Here is a 23,638-nt window from a genome sequence, read left to right on the forward strand (position 1 = left end):
AACCCCCCCCCCCCCTGCGAAAAATGTTTTAATTTTAGAATTAACCATTTTCCCCCTTCGCTGCTTGATTTAAATGAAATGCTGTATGATTATAATGATCATCGAGCCTAGAATCCGGTCCCTGTCCCGTGGCGGTCGTCCTCAGCGTGACCCTGAACCGGTCTGGGTCGAGCTTAGCTGGAGGTGACATTTGAGGAAAAATGAAAAAAACAGTAAAAAACCCGTGGCCTAATAAAAGCAGAGTGTAAATTGGGTCAAGCTGTGTCTGTGCATTTAAGAAAAATATAGGCTGACTGCTCTGGTTCCTATGGGTCCCTCACACAGGAAGGTGGGAATTTGTGTCTTATATCTCCCACAGTGTGCTTCATGTTGCCTCTGTTTTCCTCTGTGAACCAGTTCCACCTCACAAAGAGTCCAGTTTCACTGCAAAAACCAGAGAAAATCAAATAGACCTTTCTGTGGCCCCCTGAGTTATATTTGAATCCATAATTGTTTCTTTAATCATTACATTCATCAGTCATTTGGGAGCCAAATGAAGACCACGTAGCTCACATTTCCAGATATTTCTATATTTAACAAACGGCATCACATGCTCCCGCTGTAGATTTCATTACAGAGCCTCCTATGGAGCGCGTTGTTAAAAAAAAAAAAAGAAGAGGCAGTGAGCAGCAGGAGGTTGATGATCCGATCCGATGTAACCTCAGCGGCTGACAAACAGCCCCTCGCTGATCGTTTTTCAGTCAGTTTTTGTTTTAACTCACGTTAAAGTGTCACGACTGTCCTTGGGAATGTGAGCCATCCTTCTTCTGCAGCAGCAGGCTGGTCAACACGTCCACGTCCACAGCAGAGCTGACTCCCAACACACCCTGGATTTGAAACTTGACAAACCTTGATGACACCCCACAACACACGCTGACATGTGACATTAGAGGAGTGCACATTAAAAAAACATTCCCCGTATGAATCCAGATCTCCCATCTATTAACAACATTCAGGGAAGCAATCTCAGTCCCTTCCACGTGAATGACAGACACAGGACAGCGTTTTCTCCTATGGTTTTCTCCTATAGATTACACATGGGAAAAAAGGTGTTTTTTAAGAGACACACCTGCTGTACAGTCGACGTGATGCAATAGCCCCAATGAGAGACGACAGGATGGGGGCTGAAGGTGATGTGGGACCTGTTTTCTACTACGGAGCATCTATAATAGACCTTGTGAGGATCTGAGGGATCTTGACAGATGCTCACAGAGCGGTAACTCACAGGATTCATACCTGTCTAGACCAGGACCTGTGTGAAGGTCAGGCCTGAGAGGGCACCGCCGCTGCAGGACCGATAAAAGGACAGAGGTGGAAATAATGGCAATAAAAACAGCTTTCGGAGTTGGTTGGAATCCTGCTGCCATCTAGTGGACCAAAGATGAAATTGTTTTAATCTCAAAGTTTGTCCAAGAGCAGGTTATGAGTCTGTATGAGTGTATTAATACTGGAATAATGACTAATTAAAACAGTCTGTATGTAAATAAAAAAAGAAAGATCCAGCAGCATCTACAATAATTACTACAAAACTGTAAGAAAATAAATAAAACTAAATACAGGTGGAGTGGGGATTTGGTTCACACTGCTAAATATATTACAAATATACAAAAACATGTTGAAATTTGTCTATAATTTAATCAACATCAAGCACTTTCACATGAACCAGTCTGTCAACGCATCGATGATCTTCTTGCTCCGCCCTCTCTTCTTGCTCCGCCCACTCGCTGCACCCGCCTTTATAATGTCTCGCCCTGAGAAAAAGAAGCACAGAGAGAAGAGAGCTTCACCTCATTGCTTTGTTTTCCCTCAAACAAACCAAAGCAGCATCTGAGACCGTTTAACAATTAAAAAAACAGCACAAAAATGTGTAATTTGCTCTTCGGATGACGACGGTCACCTTTGACCTTTAACGGCTCACGTGATAATTGGACTACTGGATGTTTCAAGTGTGCATAGAGGTGCATCTGCCGTCACTTTACCGGCTGAATCCCAGCCGACGAGCGACATCCGGGGCTTTGGAGCTCGATGTCGGCGTCGTCTCTGGAATGTGTCCGGCTCCGTAGTCCTCAGGACTTCTCACATCAGACAGCTGAACGTCTCGGCTGGAGAGCATGCTCTTCAGCAGGTCACCACTGAAGCTGAGGGTGCATGAAAGATCACACTTTAGTATCAGGTTAAAAAGCCTGACCTTTTATTTTTCATCCATTATTTTTGACATATACTGTGTGTACGTTAGCTGCCTGCTCAATGCCTGGAAGATAAACCAGACTATTTCCCTGCAGACATACCATTGTTGTCCATTTGAAACAAAAAATGCCACTCAACCAAACTCTGTGTGAAACAATCGCATGAAAAAACACTACACACACAAACACACACTCTGAAGATCACTCTGGTAGGCAGCCTCTGATAAAAACGAGCTGCGAAATTAAACACTTTAAAGCACCATTTCATCGCTGTGAGACACGGGTAAGTATGTCTACTGGGTCATTACACGGATAATAAGGTCAACTCTGGAAGGACGGAATGAAGGAACTTCATTTTAATCCAGTTTTTAAAAGACTTCATCCTTCTGGTAGTGATGGATAACATGTGTCCTAACAGCAGGTTTCTATTTAATGATTCTTTTTGGGAGTATTTTTCCACTCAAAACATGTTTAAATACTATGAAAGATGATTAAGGCCACATGTGAATTTTATTTTTTTTATTAATTTTTTTTTGTTTTTGTTCTGAGCTCAAAGTATATATATATATATATATATATATATATATATATATATATATATATATATGACTGATTTATAGCCCGTCAAAGTTGTTGTTTCAAGAGAGGAACTCCCAGAAACTTGAATTAATCATCTGCCGTCACAAACCTGTTCAGTGGACGTATGGAAAGTTTTAACCATAACTAGACTACAGAGAATAGATTGTTCTCCTAAATCTTGTCACTTCCCACCAGTGTTTTTCTGTCACATTCAAAACAAACACAGCCAAGCCTCAGACTAAACCATCATCGTGCCTAAAGACAACCTATATTAAAATATATTCAAGAAGCTACTTCCCGGATTTAAACGATCAACACCAACATTCACGACTTATTTCCACATTTATATACAACTCATGTGAGTTAGCTATTATTGTAGTGGGTTTATTGACACAGTTTAGAAGTCGCACACCCCTACGCTGATGGTATAACCCGGAGTCATATGATTTCCTGACTCATCTTGAACGCCTCACCGCTGACACACAAGCCCACTGGATGTATAAAGGGAATAAAAACCCGGGTTCCGTTCCGTCTTTTCGCTGATTTTCACCACTAAAAACCGCCACCATGCCGATGCTCTGTGGAGGCGCCTCCGCGCCGCTTGATGCCAACGAAGAAATCCAGAAACTCTGTGACGACGTAAGTAGAAAATCTCAGGTTTACGCTCATTACTTTGTTATTAATGCAGACAGTAAACACGCCGACGTCGCGTCATTGTCCCGCAGGTGAAGGCCAACGCAGAGCAACAAGCGGGGAAGACTTATGATGTTTTCATCGCAAAGAGCTACACGAGTCAGGTGGTGTCCGGGACCAACTACTTCATCAAGGTAACTGTTATTATTATTTTTATTATTAGTAGTATTTAGAAGACAGTAACAAAACTACAAGCTCGCGCAAAGTGGTTAAAAAGACCCACCTTTCAATCTCTCGTCATGTGATACAAATAAACTGCAAGAGGAACAGAAATGCATGCTGGGAAGTGGACAGTTTCTACGTAAGGTGACGTCATGCGTTAAGTTGCCCAAACGATCAGGGACATATCCTTTCATATCACTCTCCTCTACAACAAAAATGTAAACATGCTATGAACAAAATGCTCTAATATCTCATAACTTTGCGTCATTGAATGATCATTTATTTGTCTGAATATGTGAGTAGATTAACATCATCTGCATGTTGGAAATCTAGTGTTGGAAACTGCTGGAAGATCATTTATCTATATAAGCAATAATAAGGGTACTAAAAGTGAAACCTGCTGTATCCGACAGTATCACAGCTCTCTTAGCCTGCAAACCTTTGATGTTAACGCTCTATTCTACAGACGTAGTTCCTAAACCACTTGAAGACACTGTATAAAACATAAGTTATTATGATATTGGACAGTGCAAAGGAGTCTTTTAAGTCGTAGCAACTTGTAATTTTTATTTGAGCCAATGAATATAAGTTGATGTTTTATTCAGTACGAACATAAATTCATAACGCTGCTTCCTTTTCTCCTGGATGTAAAATTAAGTAAACATTTTCTTGAATACCCACAACAGTGACATAGTGGAGCAGTGTTGTGTTCACAGCTCGTTTCTGCTGCCTCCTAGTGGCCGATATCTCCTAAAACTCTACTTTAACTTCCTCACAGGTCCACGTGGGAGGAGACGATCATGTTCACCTCCGTGTTTGGAAAAAACTGCCATGTAATGGAGGAGAACTAGAGCTGAGTAAGATGCAGCATTCCAAGACTCTCCAGGACCCCATTGAGTACTTCTAATGGGATCCTAAACCAGACGAAGCATCAGTGCCTGCATTGTAACCAGCCATGATCAAATTATCTTGGATCATTACATAAAACAATTACACAACATGGAACTATTTTGTACAAGAGTTGAGAATAAATATTTGCATAAATTGCAACAAATCTTCTTGTGATATCAAGTGTTGCTTCTCTTTCTGTGGAACTTTGTGAAATAGCTGCAGGAAAGGGTGTGCATCTTCAGCTGGCAGTCGTGTGTAGGAAAATAAATTAAATACTGCAATCCCTTCTCTATCGGTGCAATGTGAAGCAATATTTTTCAGGGTGGGGTCACTATACCTATTTTTAGGTTTCATACGTGGTGAAAAAAAGTTAAACTGTATCTTAAACAAAAGAACGTGAGCTGTGAAGCTCACCCAACCTTCTACACACAAGAGTGACATGCAGACACCTTTATAAATGCACATTGTGTAAACTAGGCACTCGTTTATGAATCACACCCACGACACTGGAGGTGAACCATGAGATTTATGACTTTATTATTATGGTATGAATATGAAACAAAAAGATTCTATTCAGCCGGACACATTTGGTATCTTTAGACACGCCTCTTTATTGTCACGTGGAGGTCGGGGACGATGCCTGCAGGGTGGCACACCAGGGTGGTGGGTCCCATTAAAAAAAAATATATATATTACACTGCTCAGCTTCAGACACCGGAGGAGCAACGTGGACCAGCTCTTTACCTTTGCAGGTCTGCTGGAGGGGTCATGGGAGTTTGCCAAATCTTCACACATGAAATTATCAAGCTTATCATCTTATGACCGGTCCAACAAGTCTGTGTTGGCAGGATTTGGTCTCTTCCCATCAGCGTTTGGAACCTGACAGTCAACCTTTGCATCCAATCACAACCACACCTTGGACAAAACCACGCTCCACGTAACGGGGGAGAATAAATATGAGATACCAAAATAAGATTTGAAAACCTTCCTTTCTGATGCTTTAAATAATTTAATCTAGAAACAGAAATATTCATTCTACAGTTACTTCCAGCTCAACGACTGAATTTGTTGTTTTAATCAGTTTGTGACATCTTCCAAAAACAACAACCCCTCCATGCTGATGGTGTAACTCATTATTTAGACTCTTATAACCCGTCTCGACTGACACCTCACTGACACAAACCCACAGTTCTGAGAACAAACCACATTGTTTTCTTTCGTCTTCTAATTTTACGACTAATTTAATCTCACAATGGCTTACGTGCCACCCGAGTTTGCGCCATGCGGACCGTGTGTGGCTGGAGGCCTTGCTGAGCCTCAGAGCGCAAACGACGAAATCAAGGAGATCTGCATTATCGTAAGTAGAACAACAAACAATTACTATTATTATACTTTGACTTTTTTTAATCAAAACTATTCACGCACAGCAGCATACACGGCCCATGTTTAGTTTTGACGTTTGACGTCTCGTTGTTTCTCAGCTGAAGGTCCAAGCAGAGAAAAATGCCGGGAAGTCTTACGACATGTTCGAACCCAAGAGCTTCGTGAGTCAGGTTGTGGCTGGGACCAACTACTTCATCAAGGTAATTATTATTTATGAAGCAAAAAGCACAATGGCAAAACTACAGAGTCTTTAAAGTCCTGAAAGATGGACTGGTTGCATTGTTTTATGGATGCATGAAAATAATGTAATGCATGCTGGGAAGTATATGGTAACAAGTTGACCATGTGGAGTTAAGGAGAAATCCGGTCATTTTTTACCCATTTTCGTTGTCCTCGGGGTCATTCCGACTTATTAGAAGCAAAAAAACAACAAAAATTGACTTGACCTAGCCTGAGATGTGTACCTCCCTGCCGGCCTTCCAGAAAAGCTCCAATGCTAACCCAAAGGGGCAAGTTTTATCTGCTTTTTTGGGCCTCAGAAAATAATTCCAAGGCCTATGCAACACAGGTTGGGTCCTTACTAGACACACCAGCGCTCGTTTAGCTCAAATAGTTTGTCGAAACAACATAAATATGTGTTTCTGCATGGGGTTACTCACCTCAAATCACCCTGTAGATATAAGCAGTAGATAGCCGAGCGCCTGTCGTCCCTCCCACTCACCGCAGAACGACTCCCACTTGTGCTGTCAACACAACTAGCCTACTGAGACTGCGCGAGATTTGTTGTCGCTGTAGCAGGTTCAACTGTCACAAAGGCTAAGCAATCTTACTATGTAGTTACACTGTCATATGGACATGACGGCACTGCTCGATAGAAAGAAGTTTGTCACTGTGTACTGGCTTGAAAACAGCTCCAGAGTGAGGACGTCAGACGGGAACTTGCGCGAGACCAGCATCGTTTCGGCTACGGGCTGCTGTTTAGCTGTAAGCAATCGTTGCTATGTTGTAACATAGTCATACATATGGACATAACAGCTTCATAGATTATGGACATGACAACTGCACTGCTCGATTGTTTCTTTATGGATACAAAATCAAAACTACGAGGAAAACATTTTCGTTTCTGCGGTGAGCTTGGAGGGACGAGCGCGCGCTCGGCTATCTACTGCTTACGTCTACAGGGGGATTTGCGTCGGGTAACTATGCAAAAACACATATTTATGTTGTTTCGCCACACTATTTGAGCTAAACGAGCACTGTCGTGTCTCGGAAGGACCCAACCTGTGTTGCATAGGCCTTTGAATTGTTTTCTGAGGCCCAGAAAAGCAGATAAAAATTGCCCCTATGGGTTAGCATTGGAGCTATTCTGGAAGGCTGGAAGGCAGGTAGTGGTACACATCTCGGGCTAGGTCAAGTCAATTTTTGTCGGGTTTTTTGCTTCTAATAAGTCGGGATGACCCTGGGGACAACGAAAATGGGGTCAAAAATGACCGGATTTCTCCTTTAAGGAGATGACCATTAGGACATTTTGTATAAACGCTCTGAAAGTGATAATGACAAACTTACACTGAGCTAATATACGTCTCGTTTCTGCTGCCTCCTAGTGGCCGATATCTCCTAAAAATCTACTTTTACTTTCTCGCAGGTCCACGTGGGAGGATGCGATTATGTTCACCTCCGTGTTTTCAAACCTCTATCATGTAATGGAGAGCTCCACCTGAGTAATATGCAGCATTCCAAGACTCTCCAAGACCCTATTGATTACTTCTAATGGGATCCTAAACCAGACGAAGTATCAGTGACTGCAGGATGCCGTTTCATTGTAAGCAGTCTTCATGAAATTATCTTATTAAATAAAACAATGATAACACACTGTGTCATACTAACAAGCGTGTTAAAATGGAACTAATTTGTACAAGAATAAATATTTGCATAAATTGCAACAAATCTTCTTGTGATATCAAGTGTTGCTTCTCTTTCTGTGGAACTTTGTTTGTGAAATAGCTGCAGGAAAGGGTGTGCATCTTCAGCTGGCAGTCGTGTGTCAGGAAAATAAATTCAATACTGCAATCACTTCTCTATCGGTGCAATGTGAAGCAACATTTTTCAGGGTGGGGTCACTATATCTCTTTTTAGGCTTCATACGTGGTGAAAAAAAGTTAAACTGTATCTTAAACAAAAGAACGTGAGCTGTGAAGCTCACCCAACCTTCTACACACAAGAGTGACATGCAGACACCTTTATAAATGCACATTGTGTAAACTAGGCACTCGTTTATGAATCACACCCACGACACTGGAGGTGAACCATGAGATTTACGACTTTATTATTATGGTATGAATATGAAACAAAAAGATTGTATTCAGCCAGACACATTTGGTATCTTTAGACACGCCTCTTCAGGGTCATGTGGAGGTCGGTGACGATGCCTGCAGGGTGGCAGACCAGGGTGGTGGGTCCCATTTAAAAAAAAAATATATATATTACACTGCTCAGCTTCAGACACCGGAGGAGCAACGTGGACCAGCTCTTTACCTTTGCAGGTCTGCTGGAGGGGTCATGGGAGTTTGGTGCACCTGTGTTCTGTTGACTTGGAGAAGGCTCCTCTTTAACCCCTCAAATCTTCACACATGAAATTATCAAGCTTATCATCTTATGACCGGTCCAACAAGTCTGTGTTGGCAAGATTTAGTCTCTTCCCATCAGCGTTTGGAACTTGACAGTCAACGTTGGATCCAATCACAACCACACCTTGGACAAAACCACGCTCCACATAACGGGGGAGAATAAATATGATGCACCAAAAAAAGATTTGAAAACCTTCCTTTCTGATGCTTTAAATAATTAAAACTAGAAACAAAAATGTACATTCTACAGTTACTTCCAGCTCAACAACTTAATTTGTTGTTTTAATCAGTTTGTGACATCTTCCAAAAACAACAACCCCTCCATGCTGATGGTGTAACTCATTATTTAGACTCTTATAACCCGCCTCGACTGACACCTCACTGACACAAACCCACAGTTCTGAGAACAAACCACATTGTTTTCTTTCGTCTTCTAATTTTTACGACTAATTCAATCTTACAATGGCTTACGTGCCACCCGAGTTTGCGCCATGCGGACCGTGTTGGGTCGGAGGCCTTGCTGAGCCTCAGAGTGCAAACGACGAAATCAAGGAGATCTGCGTTATCGTAAGTAGAACAACAAACAATTACTATTATTATACTTTGACTTTTTTTTATCAAAACTATTCACGCACAGCAGCACACACGGCCCATGTTTGGTTTTGACGTTTGACGTCTCGTTGTTTCTCAGGTGAAGGTCCAAGCAGAGGAAAATGCCGGGAAGTCTTATGACATGTTCGAACCCAAGAGCTTCGTGAGTCAGGTTGTGGCTGGGACCAACTACTTCATCAAGGTAATTATTATTTATGAAGCAAAAAGCACAATGCCAAAACTACAGAGTCTTTAAGTCCCGAAAGATGGACTGGTTGCATTGTTTTATGCATGCATGAAAATAATGTAATGCATGCTGGGAAGTATATGGTAACAAGTTGACCATGTGGAGTTAAGGAGAAATCCGGTCATTTTTGACCCATTTTCGTTGTCCTCTGGGTCATCCCGACTTATTAGAAGCAAAAAAACAACAAAAATTGACTTGACCTAGCCTGAGATGTGTACCTGCCTGCCGGCCTTCCAGAATAGCTCCAATGCTAACCCAAAGGGGCAAGTTTTATCTGCTTTTTTGGGCCTCAGAAAATGATTCCAAGGCATATGCAACACAGGTTGGGTCCTTACGAGACACAACAGCGCTCGTTTAGCTCAAATAGTTTGTCGAAACAACATAAATATGTGTTTCTGCATGGGGTTACTCACCTCAAATCACCCTGTAGATATAAGCAGTAGATAGCCGAGCGCCTGTCGTCCCTCCCACTCACCGCAGAACGACTCCCACTAGTGCTGTCAACACAACTAGCCTACTGAGACTGCGCGAGATTTGTTGTCGCTGTAGCAGGTTCAACTGTCACAAAGGCTAAGCAATCTTACTATGTAGTTGCACTGTCATATGGACATGATGGCACTGCTCGATAGAAAGAAGTTTGTCACTTTGTACTGGCTTGAAAACAGCTCCAGAGTGAGGACGTCAGACGGGAACTTGCGCAAGACTTGCATCGTTTCGGCTCCGGGCTGCTGTTTAGCTTTAAGCAATCGTTGCTATGTTGTAACATAGTCATACATATGGACATAACAGCTTCATAGATTACGGACATGACAACTACACTGCTCGATTGTTTCTTTATGGATACAAAATCAAAACTACGAGGAAAACATTTTTGTTATTGGTTATCTACTGCTAATGTCTACGGGGGGATTTGCGTCGAGTAACTATGCAAAAACACATATTTATGTTGTTTCGCCACACTATTTGAGCTAAACGAGCACTGTCGTGTCTCGGAAGGACCCAACCTGTGTTGCATAGGCCTTTGAATTGTTTTCTGAGGCCCAGAAAAGCAGATAAAAATTGCCCCTATGGGTTAGCATTGGAGCTATTCTGGAAGGCTGGAAGGCAGGTAGTGGTACACATCTCGGGCTAGGTCAAGTCAATTTTTGTCGGGTTTTTTGCTTCTAATAAGTCGGGATGACCCTGGGGACAACGAAAATGGGGTCAAAAATGACCGGATTTCTCCTTTAAGGAGATGACCGTTTGGACATTTTGTAGAAACGCTCTGAAAGTGATAATGACAAACTTACACTGAGTTAATGCTAATATACGTCTCATTTCTGCTGCCTCCTAGTGGCCGATATCTCCTAAAAATCTACTTTTACTTTCTCGCAGGTCCATGTGGGAGGATGCGATTATGTTCACCTCCGTGTTTTCAAACCTCTATCATGTAATGGAGAGCTCCAGCTTATGAATATCCAGCATTCCAAGACTCTCCAAGACCCTATTAATTACTTCTAATGGGATCCTAAACCAGACGAAGCATCAGTGACTGCAGGATGCCGTCTCATTGTAAGCAGTCTTGATGAAATTATCTTATTACATTAAACAATGATAACACACTGCGTCATACTAACAAGCGTGTTAAGATGGAACTAATTTGTACAAGAGTTAAGGATAAATATTTGCATGAATTGCAACAAATCTTCTTGTGATATCAAGTGTTGCTTCTCTTTCTGTGGAACTTTGTGAAATAGCTGCAGGAAAGGGTGTGCATCTTCAGCTGGCAGTCGTGTGTCGGGAAAATAAATTCAGTACTGCAATCCCTTCTCAATATCGGTGCAATGTGAAGCAACATTTTTCAGGGTGGGGTCACTATATCTCTTTTTAGGTTTCATACGTGGTGAAAAAAAGTTAAACTGTATCTTAAACAAAAGTACGTGAGCTGTGAAGCTCACCCAACCTTCTACACACATGTCACGAGTGACATGCAGACACCTTTATAAATGCACATTGTATAAACTAGGCACTCGTTTATGAATCACACCCACGACACTGGAGGTGAACCATGAGATTTACGACTTGATTATTTTGTTATGAATACGAAACAAAAAGATTCTATTCAGCCGGACACATTTGGTATCTTTAGACACGCCTCTTTATTGTCACGTGGAGGTCGGGGACGATGCCTGCAGGGTGGCACACCAGGATATGCTAATAAGTCGACAATGTGGAGTTCAGGAAATGACCATTTAGACATTTTCCACTCATTCTTCAGGTGCAAAACTTATATACGCTCTGAAAGTGATCTGACCGGTTACACTGAGTTAATGTGGGAGGATGCGATTATGTTAACCTCTGTGTTTGGCAAGCATAGTGCTGACTGATATGCAACATTCAAAGACTTCCAAAGACCCTATTGAGTACTTCTAATGGGATCCTATAATCACATTGTCTCAGCTCGTTATGAAAACACTGCTCTATACCGTTCCCATTCCTATCACGATATAACATACTGTGCCATACTATGGGTTACAATGCAAAGATGATGTCAAATTGGAATTTGGTACAAGATGACAAGCAATAAATCAGATGTGTTGTGTTATTGGGTGTTGCTTTTCTTTCTGTGGTACCTGATGTGTGAAATAGCTGCAGGCTAGGGCGTGAATCATCAGCTGGCAATGAAAAAAAAAAAAAGAAAAAGGTTGAACAAAGAAGCAATGAAGACAAACAGACGTCTATTCACAACTGTAAACAGGTAAATGACTGATCAATCATGGACATAGTCCCTTGTAACGTGCAGGTAAAAGTCACTATTATTCATCTTATTGGACCCCTCTGAGCTGCCAGTGTCTTTACAAACTCATGCTGTGCAGTAATTTAAACTCACAACTATTTTTCAAATTTAAGTGAAGATGCAAAAGTTTCTAAAGATACCAAATGCATCAGACTAATTTGGAAAAAATGTGTTTACAATTATGCGTATAATGATATGTAGAGATACTTTTTTTCATTGACATTTCTCTGAAAACGGTAAGCGTAACATCATTGTTGCTTACAAGTGAACTTGCTGTGATTTTATACAACACAAGCTTTCAGTACCAAAAAGTAAAAATCCCAATCCCAAATCCTGATATAAATGTTGAAATTGCACAAAATCACACTGCAGCTGTGCTGAGACACATTGGGTTGAGTGTCAGCAGTATTTCAGTCACATCCCTGTTAGTAACATCTTGTGACTACTGTTCCTCTTTATCAATCACATGCTTGACTTTTGTTCCCACTAACAAATTCAATAAATCATATTTAAGAATTGGCCTTGAAGTCTTTTGTAGCTATCGTAGTTACACGTTACACAGAAAACTCATATTATAAAGGCATTCTTGTGTTCACATATTTAGCCTACAAACACTCTCAAATGACTTATAGGAGGTAATAATGACTTTCATCTTATTTAAGGGGATTTGACTGAAAGTGAACAATAAAAAGGGAAAACATAATACAGACAGTTGGGCATCGCTTAATGCTCATTCACAAGATGCAAACAACATGTAACGTGCTGTGGAAAGAGCTGAATTCATCCAAGGTCCAAGGTGGAATAAGTCAAATCTGATCCATTCTGAAAGCTTGCATGGCTGCTAAAAAACCCTAAAATTGTAAATCCTTACCATGTCACACTATTTATTTAAAAGCATAAACACATAGCCTACAACAATGTTGCTTTAAACTTACTTACTTACTAAACTTACTGTAAGTAACAGTAGATTCTCTTGCACCGCACCCAAGTCATGAATCAAAACTTCGGATTTTAACTGACAATCCCTCCCACAGACTGTGGTTTTTGCTGATGTCCCAAACCGTGTGATAACATCAACTATTTCAGTGGCATTGTGAGGGAGTGTTGAGCCTTTCCAGAGCAAATCATACAGAAATGACACTGTGAGAGCCGTGTGGAGGAGCTCAGAAACTTACCAGGAGACATTGCACTCATTGCAAATATGACAATATTCTGCATTTGATACGGGTCATGTAAACATCATATTCGGTTTGGATATTCTGAAATAGGACTTATTCCGAATGGAGCCTTTTCCAATTAAGACACGGTATAAAAGCCGATATTACGCAGGTTTTAAGAACACTCTTTAGACATGTATGCAGCACTTTTGGAATATGCTTCTCAATTGGGAGTTCTGTGCGTTGTACACAAACCAACTAGCCAACAGTTTGTAAAGCTGGAGTAGTGACACATGGCCCACACTATACACAAGCTAACATTGCAATACAAACACTAAAATTAGTAGTTGCATTTTAATATTATTTATTTACTTAATATCCTATTTGTTTCACAGAGAGTAACCAAAGATCCCACTTTAATGTCTAGGAACAAAATACATTTTTATTCTCATCCGCTCCAAGGTTTGAATAACCTTTGGCTGTGGCTCTCTCTGGTGTTTAAAACAGGAATTACACTAGTCCATCATGGTGTGAAATGGCCCATACTGGGATGATGCCATTAGTTAATTTAATGTTGGATTAAAACTAGCATAACCACGTTAACCTAACCAGCAGATCCCAGGACAGCTTCTACGTACAGTTTCTTCCCGCAGGCTGTCACTATGTTGAACGGATATTTATACCAATACCAACCTGTTGATTTATAAATTCATATTTATTCTAGCACCCTTTGCACTCTACAAATTTGCATGTCAGACTGTTTACAATGTCATCATCCTGTGCTTGTATATATACTTATATTAATATCCGTTCATAGTAGTTGTTTACCTTTATTCAGTTTGTTATCTATGTTTTATTTGTCTATTTCTGTGTTTAGCATAGAGCGACAACAAGCCGGAGTCAAATTGCTCGTATTTGTTTACACTTACTTGGCTAATAAAGCTGATACTGATTCTGACGTAGCATAAACCAGACTTAGCTGGACAAAGCTCAAACTAAGCTAGAGTTAGCTGGCGTCAGCTAGCATTTAGCATACTAGCATTGTAGTAATTTCCCTTTATTAATTGGATAATAGTAGACAGACAGGACGGAGCCATGGTCAACATTTTCCACGTACCTTTCTGTGTGTCTTTCTTCGTCGCCCGGGAATATATCTTGTCAATTTCCGGAAGTTCCTTTCCGAACACGTACTACGCAGCAGCGACGTCCAAACTGTCGCGGCGCGTGCATCAGGACCGTTTGTAAACAATGATGACGTGAGTAAGTGTGCGCACGCAGCCTGGCAACGGAAGGACGGTGGAGTGGAAAAGCTTGGATCAGGGATCATTCTGTCATTGTGCAACACAGGGATGGTTATGGATCATAACGATAATTTATGGTAGTACTGTATTAATCCCTAATCTCTGCTATCATAATGAAACAAGAAAATAAACAAAAGAAGAAAAAAACGGCAATGTAATAAAGTAAACAATAAAATTCAAAATATTTTTTAAATTTTTTATTTGGTTCCCCCAATGTACACTTCATGGCAAAATTTCTTTTCTGGAAATGTATGAGAATTAGCACATATTTAATGTCTCATTTGCATATTTAAACAAACAATTTCAGAAAGCTTGTAATACCAAAAAAAAAAAAAAAATCAATTAATGTTAGTGAGCAGAGGGAGAAGTTTCACGGCGATATCTATTAAAAATTAAAAGGTCTGTGTAAGTTGTTTTCACGGGAATCTGATTAATGAACAACGGTTGTGTTTGTGTTCACTTGAACATCACCTCCAAACTTTCAATGGCTTCTTCCTTACTGTGGTTTCTCCAATCGCTGGGAATTTCACCGCTGGCCACAAATTTTTTTCTATAGTGATTTTCCAGGTCCTTCTCAAATCGACACACAAACCACTTCCAGTATGCCAGCTTTGACACATCGGCGGTTATCTCCCAGCAAGCATACTCAAGGCCAGCGGTTCGATACTTTTTATAGGGAAATAACACTTCTGAATCGTGAGTAGGGTAAAAACGCCTATCACTTGCAACACTTGTTGTGCAGAACTCGATACACAGTTCCACTGAGTTTCTTATGTGCCAACCTTTGACTGCAGCGGATCGATGAAAAGGCACACTGTGGTCCCCATCATGACCTTCCACTGTGTTGGTACAAACAGCTGCACAGAACGGACAAGACACCCAGCAGCAGCTACACAGGTGCTCGATGAGTATTTCATCCGCCTTCATCCTGTATTCCTTTATTTTTTCCAGTGGGAGGCGGCTCACATTCCCAATGACAGTCCTGAGGCCTTTCTCTACCTCGTCTTTAAGAAAGTCTAAATGCTCGATGTCACCGAAGTCTTCACAACAAGTTGTGTCGAATGTTAGCTTGTCTTCTAGCAAACTGGAGAATTCCTCCACCCACATGCCTAGGTAGTCTCTTTTGACTACCTCGTTTTCCACTTCACTTTTCTTTTCTTCATTTTCAGCTTCCTTTTTCTCTCCATTTTCCATTTCCCTTTTCTCTTCCTTTTCCTCTTTTTTGTCTTCCTTTTTGTCTTCCTTTTCCTCTTTTTTGTCTTCCTTTTCCTCTTTTTTGTCTTCCTTTTTGTCTTCCTTTTCCTCTTTTTTGTCTTCCCTTTTCTCTTCCTTTTCCTCTTTTTTGTCTTCCTTTTTCTCTTCCTTTTCTTCTTTGACTTTCTTCGTTGCGGTAAATAAAGCTTGCTCCAGAAGCATATTGATGTCTGCAGCATTTTTATTGAGTACATCAAGCGCTTCAGCTCTGTGTTCTTTGAAGATGTATTCCTGTACTTCATCTCTTATAAAAGTCTCTACTTGGCGCCTTGGGTGTCGAATGTAGTTGATGAAGCCATTAAAGTCCTCTTTCCCTGCGAGTGACCTCAACACGTGTTTCTCCAAGTTCAGTCTGTTCCCACTGAACGGTGGGTAATTGCACTTCATCGTATCTGCGAGATCCTTGGCGGTCTTGTTACAGGCGGCCTCCTCAATGGAACTCTGCAGTTTGTTACAGATCATTTCCCCGAGCACAACAGCAGACGAGTTCCCTTTGCAGAGGCTGATGAAAATGTTACAGAATAGCATTTTCTTGCTTTCCACATAAATGTGGGCATCATTGTTCGATTTGAACTTCTTGTGCGACTCTGAAAGCCATCCCCCTGCTCTGTGAAACACATACAGCAAGAGATCAACTGTAAACTCCTTCTTCAGAGCGTATATTCTCTGGGATTCAAATTCGTAGACCTTTTGTTTGACACTCTGGGCCACTTCTTGCAAGTAAGCTGGACTGTAGCCTCTTGTAGCGACAGGTCTTTCCTTAATTGCCTTAAGGGACTCGATTTCGACAAAGTCAATGAGGGAACTGATCAGTTGCTGTTCTTCATTGTCAAAATAGCCCCTCATTTTGTATCCCATTTTTGTAGTGTTTTCTGAAACGTAATTACAGAATTTGTCTACGGATTTAGAACTTTTTTTCTGTCCCCTTCTGTCCTTTCCTGTGTTGCTAGGATCTCGGTCCTTGGAGAGAGAGATGTAGTGGGTGTAGTGACCGATGTCTGATATTGTCTTGTATCTGCCACTGCTTTTGGATTCAAGTATCAGAGACCATTCAATACCGAGCTCCTGAAGGACAGTTGACTGATCTTCTTCATAGTCCATGTCCGCGATAGGTTTAGTATTCCCAGTGAGCTCATTCACCAAGTCACTCCAAAAATAGTCGAACTGCCTTTTTAGTTCCTCTTCATCTTTCGCCTTGTGCTTTAACTTAAGAGCGAGCTCTTTGCTCTTTTGGATCAGCTTCTTCTCAAACTCCGCCTTCATGTTGTCAACCTTTTTGCAAGCACTCTTCTGCTGAATGACTTCATCCAGTTTTCTTTTAACTCCCTTCACTTGTTCGTCACAAAACTCCTTGATTTTGTTTTCGAATACGCCTCGCCACTGAACCAACATTTCCTTGTCCCTGTCGTCATCAAAATATGACGTCATTTTCTTTTGGATTCCTCCGTAGGTTGGGTTTATTTCGGTTCGAAGGTAACTGAGCTCGACCTTGTCAATTGAGCCATTTTCAATTTTGGTATGAAGCCCGTTCTCAATGTTCAACATCTCACTCCTCAGGGTCCAGGTCCAATTCCCATACTGGACCTCAAGTTTTCTGTACACTGCAATTTCAAGTGTGTTTTTGAAACTGAAGACAAAGTGTTCATTCATCAGGGCATTCCACAGGTCCTCAATTTTGCTTTTGAACTGTGTGAGAGTAATCCCAGCAGACTGTGAGGCTTTAGAGAGGATGATGGTCTTCAGCTCTTGGACACTCTCACTATAACCTGGATTTGGAGGGGCCATAGGCGGACTGCCCTCCCATAGTTGGGCAAAGTATTTTACATCTTTCTGCACGTTGAATGCAATGATGTCACTGAAGCACTCTGCATCGCACTCTTCCTCCTTGGCTGCTAGTTGGGCCATCTTGTCCAGTTTTTCTTGCAGTCGTCTCTTTCCATCCATGGTTTTCTCCGCAGCCGAAATGTCTGTAACATTCTGGTGAACAAACACACAACTTGGAGCCAGTTTGACTTTCTTCATCCTCATGAAAGCCTGAACGACAATCTGCAGCACGTCTTGCATCTCGGCTGGATTCTCCCCAAAGATGTTGATCAGTGTCATGTTTCCCAGACCAACAACAAATGTTGCCAGCTCATTGTCGTGGTGAAGGGTGGCGTCGCCTTCCAACTCAAGAGCACGCAGTCCTTCGGTGTCCACCACCAGAATGTAGTCAAAATTAAAGTCTTTCCTGATCTCCTCTGACACCTTGACCAGCTGCATGAAGGCACCCTTGGTGCACCTGCCAGCACTCACTGCAAACTGTAGTCCAAACATGGCATTCAGCATGGTTGATTTACCACTGCTTTGTACGCCCAACACTGACATGACAAAAAGCCTCTTGTCACCCAGTTTCTTTATGACTTCATCTAAAAGTCTAGAGATCCATGTTAAAGGCACGTGACCTGCATCGCCATCCATCAGCTCCATTGGGTGCCCCAATATCATCAGCTCTGCAGCCAGCTCGGGGTATCTGGACCAGTCGGTCTGCAGACTACTTGGTTGTTTCTGCAGAGATGCGTGGGCTTCATAGATCTGTCCCATTTCTCGAAAGATGTGCTCCAAGCCAAATGTTGCCGACTGCAGTTTTGTGGATATTTGATCAAGCTCAGTTTGCTTCCTTTTCAGCAGATCGGATTTGTCGTGCTTCTTCTTCATATCCAAGACCTCAGCCCACTTTTTATCGTATCTTTGGAGGATTGAAGACAGGTCGTCCGTGGAGAGGGCATCTATTAAGATCTGAGTCCATTTCAGAAAATACGCTTTGTCTGACCACGGCAAAGATGAGAGGCATTCAGTGAACAACTGCATCGGTTTACTACCGGCAGCAGTATGTTGTTTTTGTCGTATTTGCATCAATTCCTGTTGCTTTTGACATTTCTCATTCTCAATGTTTCCTTTTAGGTTATACAGTTCTTTGTTTATTTTGCACCAATCATACCACAGTTGGCCCTGACAAGGGAGAAACTTATCTTTGATCTTCAAGACATCCATCCCATCAAGCAAGCTCACAACTCTCATTGCAGCAGCTTTTCCTTTTTGGCAGACTTTGTCGTCTTCGTCCACTTTGATTCCAGGAACTTTGGCCATGGTTTCAAGCTGGAAGGATGCATGTGGTCTGGACAAAACCTTTCCAATGATTTTTTTCAGTTCTTCAGAAACAACTGACTGACTTCTGTCCTTCAGACCCATTTTGTATTTTCTCTCTCCAATCTCAATGGGATCACAATCATTGTCAGCGATGAGAATAATGTGGGGCTTTGGAGACTTTGAGAGGGCCAAGATAACCTCAGTGCTTCTTCCACCTTTTTCCAGAGTTGGCACGAGTACAACATTGATTGAGGACTTGTCGGTCAGAATGTCGCGCTGTTTTACAATCGACAGAGCGTCTCCATGAAGATTGCAGAAGGCTATGCATTCGGTGAAGGCATCGTTGGGTTTTCCGGCAGGGAAGTACCAGGCGATCTCTGCCACACCGTCCATCAGATGGCGAGACTTGGTGCTACCTTCACAGTTTCTGTCGAAGAAGGTGCTGTGGCGGTTGTTGATCAAAGCATTCATCAGCTGAGATTTGGACAGGGGGAGTGAACCCAGGCGGAGAAATGACACCATGGGTGTCTCTGCTTTGCAGATGGGCATACTCTTCATGGTGACAACGCAGGACTTATCTTTGATCTGAGTAATTTTCCATGTTTTTCTTATTTGTCTGAATGTCCACAGAGGACAGTCGATGTCCATTGTGACCGGGTCAGGAACGAGCAGCGGTAAGGCGTACTGACACTGTGACAGTTTTGTGATCATGTTCTGCTTTAAGAAGCTGTCGGAGCAGTGAAATACGGCCATTTGAACATCCATCGGATGCACGTGACTCTTGAGTTTCACTTGTTCAGAGTCTACCCTGTTGCTAAAAAGAGCATCGAAGTAATCATAACAATCTGCAGGCTCTGATTTGCTCACTTCTTGACTGTCCTGTTTGACAGGAATATATCTGGCGCTGTAGTCTAACATCATCAACCTCTGAAGGAAAGTATAAGCGAGATCTTTTTCAGTGTCATGCTCCTGTTTCACAGGAGGACCGACTTTAAGAAAATCTGCTGGTGTCAACTTGTGTTGACGTTTGTCTTGAAGCTGAAGTCGGCAAAGCAGAGTTTCAATGTCTCTTTGATATTGTTTCTTCTTGTTGATCTCCTCCGACTCCTGCAAATAAGTAAAGTAACATTTGCAGTATGTAGAAAATGATAATGTTGTTTAGTGAGGTATGTCGTAAATGGACTTTCTTACCTGATCCATGTCCATTTCCATATCCACGTCCATATCCATATCTAAGGTATCTGTAGGACAACAATGAACCAGATCAACCAATATATTTTCTTATGTTTTTTGCAAACTTGTATATTGTTAAATTTTTTGGTAATTGTGCACTTCAAGTTTTCATTAAAATGTTACCTTTCTTCTTGGTTGTCGATGATACAGACTTGATTTCGGACTCTCCTCCTGTGTTGTGATCGGTCTTCTCTGAGTGTTCAGGTTCATCCACTGGATCCCACAAAGAAAACATTGTTTTTTTATATAAACTTTACAGTTTGCCTGGTGTACAAAAAAAAATACAGGCAGGGTAAAACAATATTCCCAGTTCCAATCTGCAACTAATTATATACAGTTTTTAGGAAACTCAGTTCTATAATGATTGTTACATGTTACAATGATGATTAAAAAAAGGATCTTACTTTTTCAGATGCTCAGGCTCTTCTACTGCAACATTATGAGAGAGAAAAAATACACGTCTTTTTTTTTAAAAAATCACTCAATTCACTTGCCAACAGTCATTATATTTGCAGATTCTTTGTTTTGAATCCATTGATTTCTGAAAATTATTTCATCAGGGTACTGTCATCCCCCAAAATAATTTTGTTGTTCTTTTTAAGTTGTTTGTTTTCTTTTTGCATATCGGGTTATATTAATTCATATATACTTAACTAGATGTTTGTCAGATGGACGTGTAGTTTATGCGATGTGATTTTAGTTGTGCCATGCAAAGGTTTTAAGTTTAGGGTATTGTTCTGGAGAGGGTGTGGTTTGACTTTTAACCACAGTGGTTAAGGATAGGCTTCGGGTCCAGGTAATGGGTTATGTCACTGAGGGTCCTCACGAGAACACCAAATCCACTAGCATTGCACACATGTTCACAATGCCGCAAAAAGTGGGTATGCACTATATGCATGGGGGGGCCGCACCAAGGGGGGGCACCAAAGCGATGGTAAAAAAAATATTTTTTTGGTATTTTCTATATTAAGCTGCTGCATTTCTAAATCATTTCTGCACTCGCTTAATGTCACAGTGTTGTTAGTGGGAGGGGCAGGGTGCACTACTGTGGCTGATACACTTTAAAATAAACCTTTATTATTCAAAGCCCATACATGATGATGTCTGGGGCACCAAAATTGTCCTGCATACCCCTCTGACACTGGGTAGTTGTGCACCTGCACGTTCATGTATGTGTGAGTGCTTTAAAAAAAAACAAAAAAAACAACATTCTTTTACATTCTTTTACATTCATACAATGGAGAAACATAAGATAGCTTTACTTGTAGTGACGGCATGAGGGAAAAGTTCAAGTAAGAGAGCTAAATGAGTCGTAACAAAGCTAAAAGTGAAAGTCAGAGCGCTCTATTTACATTAAACCAAGTGGCTTAGAGGAAAGCAAAGCAGGAAAAGACTCATCGAGAAACATGACAAAACCAAACTGTGAAGGTCAGCTGCGCATGCAGATTCAAAATTTACACACAGAGAAAAAGAAAATCAGTGCATCGTTTCAACTCACCATGTCTGCTTGTCGCTGTCTGCTCTGTGAAGCTGCGGGCTTTCAGAACGTCTCCTCGTCCTCTGACCTCTTTATACAGTTCACAGCAGCCTGTACAACTCCGGGACTGCCCCTCACTAAGCCCCTCCCACATCAACTCTGCAGCGATGTGATAGGTCAAGCCGACCAATCACAGCAAACCGAGGACCTCAATGCGCACGCATTACTTGTAAATCAGTGACGAAACGAGGGAAAGTGAGCTCGAGTTCCAGTAAATCATGTGACTTAGAGGATCAACGCGTTCACTTGCATGATTCAAATTAAATAATTTATATAACTTACATCATTTATTGACAATGCATAAAATGAAACAAAGTCATGGCTCGGCCAGATGAAATCGAGCTTTGTCCACCAACACAAACGTTCTAAAAAATTAACACTTGGCTCCCACAATAGGTGACATAGAAAACTGTTGGACATGTGTGACACTGCATAGAATGCTGCCAACGTTGTAATGTTGTCAGTCTTTGACAGTTGATTTGTAATAAATAATAATTGTGATATTCTTTTTAAAGGACATCCACTGCCTAAAGATGATAAGACGGCCACATGCACAGCCCGACCGACAGCCAACACTCACCTGTTCTGATACCAAACTGTTCTTCCTCTTTTGTTTATATTGTGTATGGTAATATTATAATATATGTGTGTTTGTGTGTGTGTACATATATGTTGTATTTTATGGTGTTCCAAAAACAATAAACGGGTGACATGACACATTTGGTTCTTATTATTTGTGCAGCTTGTATGAGAAAGTGCTCAAATCAGTGTTGTGACTTGAGTCTTTAAAGGGTTCAGGAGATAATGCGTGACTGACAGTTAATCTTCGTTTAGAACCAGACATCCTGACTGCCAGGCCTCTGATAACATCTAGTCACTTTTAGATAAAGCTTAGGGTTTAAGGGTCAGCAGTGGGGATACTAAAGTCATAAACAGTTCAACACATAAAGCTGTAACCTGAACAAAGAAAACGTTAAGACATGAGGTTATACAAAATTATTATAACAGAAGGTGCATCTAAATTACCTACTCTGCCTTATATGTCTTGGAATAAAATACATTTTTACTCTCATCGCTTCAATTTTGAATAACCTTTAGCTTTGGCTCCCTCTGGTGTTTATAATAGGAATTAGTCCATCATTGTGTGAAATGGCCTGAAATGGGTGACGCTATTGTTTCCCCTTCAGGCGAGCATCACCATGTTATCCTAACCAGCAGATCCCAGGACAGTTTCTAGGAACATTTTCTTCTCGCATGCTGTCTGTTAAGATGAACAAATATTTATAGTGCACCCATACCAACCTGTTAAATTATAAGTTCATATTTATTATTCTAGCATCCTTTGCACTCCATTGCATGTCAGACTGTTTACAATGTCATCATCCTGTGCTTGTATATATACTTATATTAATATCTGTTCATAGTAGTTGTTTACCTTTATTCAGTTTGCTATCCTTGTTTTAGTTGTATTTCTGTGTATGTTTAACATAGAGCGACAACAAGCCGGAGTCAAATTCTTTGTATTTGTTTAATAAAAATTACCTTATGAGCAAAAAATCGGCATACTGCAATTATTCCCTTATCATTTTGGGGTATTTAAAATGACTATCTGTGCATTTACTTCAGAATAAAGGTCCAGTGGACAGTGTGTTGTCATGGATACCGTCGGCCACTGAAGACAGTCTAATATGTTTTCACCTCAATAGCAAATTTCAGTTCTGGATGCTTGTTTATGGCCACATGGCTCCACCTGACACCAGCAGACAGAATACAACTCCCTAATTCAATGTAACATTTACCAAATCTCTGTGCAAGGCTTCCTTTATCCCAGGAAATGGAACAAATAAAGCATG

General features: G+C 41.2%; 4 protein-coding genes across 5 annotated transcripts; 3 read left to right on the forward strand and 1 right to left on the reverse strand.

Annotated features, from left to right (window-relative positions):
* Window positions 1-72: 72 nt before the first annotated feature.
* LOC311029252 (interferon-induced very large GTPase 1-like) lies at window positions 73-23,601 on the reverse strand. 2 transcript variants are annotated; one of them, XM_084034305.1, is made up of 10 exons: window positions 22,603-23,601; window positions 21,747-22,561; window positions 20,653-20,677; window positions 20,372-20,461; window positions 20,207-20,256; window positions 14,449-20,122; window positions 12,011-12,052; window positions 2,019-2,177; window positions 762-1,790; window positions 73-423 (listed from the first exon to the last, which is right to left on the reverse strand). In XM_084034305.1, coding segments are annotated over exons 3-6 (5,175 nt in total). In that variant the 5' UTR covers window positions 20,654-20,677; window positions 21,747-22,561; window positions 22,603-23,601; the 3' UTR covers window positions 73-423; window positions 762-1,790; window positions 2,019-2,177; window positions 12,011-12,052; window positions 14,449-15,088. The 2 variants fall into 2 exon arrangements, with proteins under 2 accessions (XP_083890431.1, XP_083890432.1); XM_084034306.1 differs by having other exon boundaries at window positions 14,449-20,101; window positions 21,747-23,601.
* Window positions 3,281-4,724, forward strand: LOC311029264 (cystatin-B-like). The gene is made up of 3 exons (XM_084034333.1): window positions 3,281-3,443; window positions 3,530-3,631; window positions 4,438-4,724. Exons 1-3 carry the CDS (start codon window positions 3,372-3,374, stop codon window positions 4,564-4,566), a joined length of 303 nt encoding a protein of 100 aa, XP_083890459.1. The 5' UTR covers window positions 3,281-3,371; the 3' UTR covers window positions 4,567-4,724.
* Window positions 5,711-7,880, forward strand: LOC311029262 (cystatin-B-like). Its single transcript, XM_084034331.1, has 3 exons — window positions 5,711-5,907; window positions 6,032-6,133; window positions 7,579-7,880. The coding sequence occupies exons 1-3, from the start codon at window positions 5,803-5,805 to the stop codon at window positions 7,702-7,704; spliced, it is 333 nt and encodes a 110-aa protein (XP_083890457.1). The 5' UTR covers window positions 5,711-5,802; the 3' UTR covers window positions 7,705-7,880.
* LOC311029263 (cystatin-B-like) lies at window positions 8,016-11,982 on the forward strand. Its single transcript, XM_084034332.1, has 3 exons — window positions 8,016-9,127; window positions 9,252-9,353; window positions 10,773-11,982. Exons 1-3 carry the CDS (start codon window positions 9,023-9,025, stop codon window positions 10,896-10,898), a joined length of 333 nt encoding a protein of 110 aa, XP_083890458.1. The 5' UTR covers window positions 8,016-9,022; the 3' UTR covers window positions 10,899-11,982.
* Window positions 23,602-23,638: the final 37 nt, after the last annotated feature.

Source organism: Eutrigla gurnardus (assembly GCF_963514095.1).
Source record: "Eutrigla gurnardus genome assembly, chromosome: 18".
Lineage (NCBI taxonomy): Eukaryota > Metazoa > Chordata > Actinopteri > Perciformes > Triglidae > Eutrigla > Eutrigla gurnardus.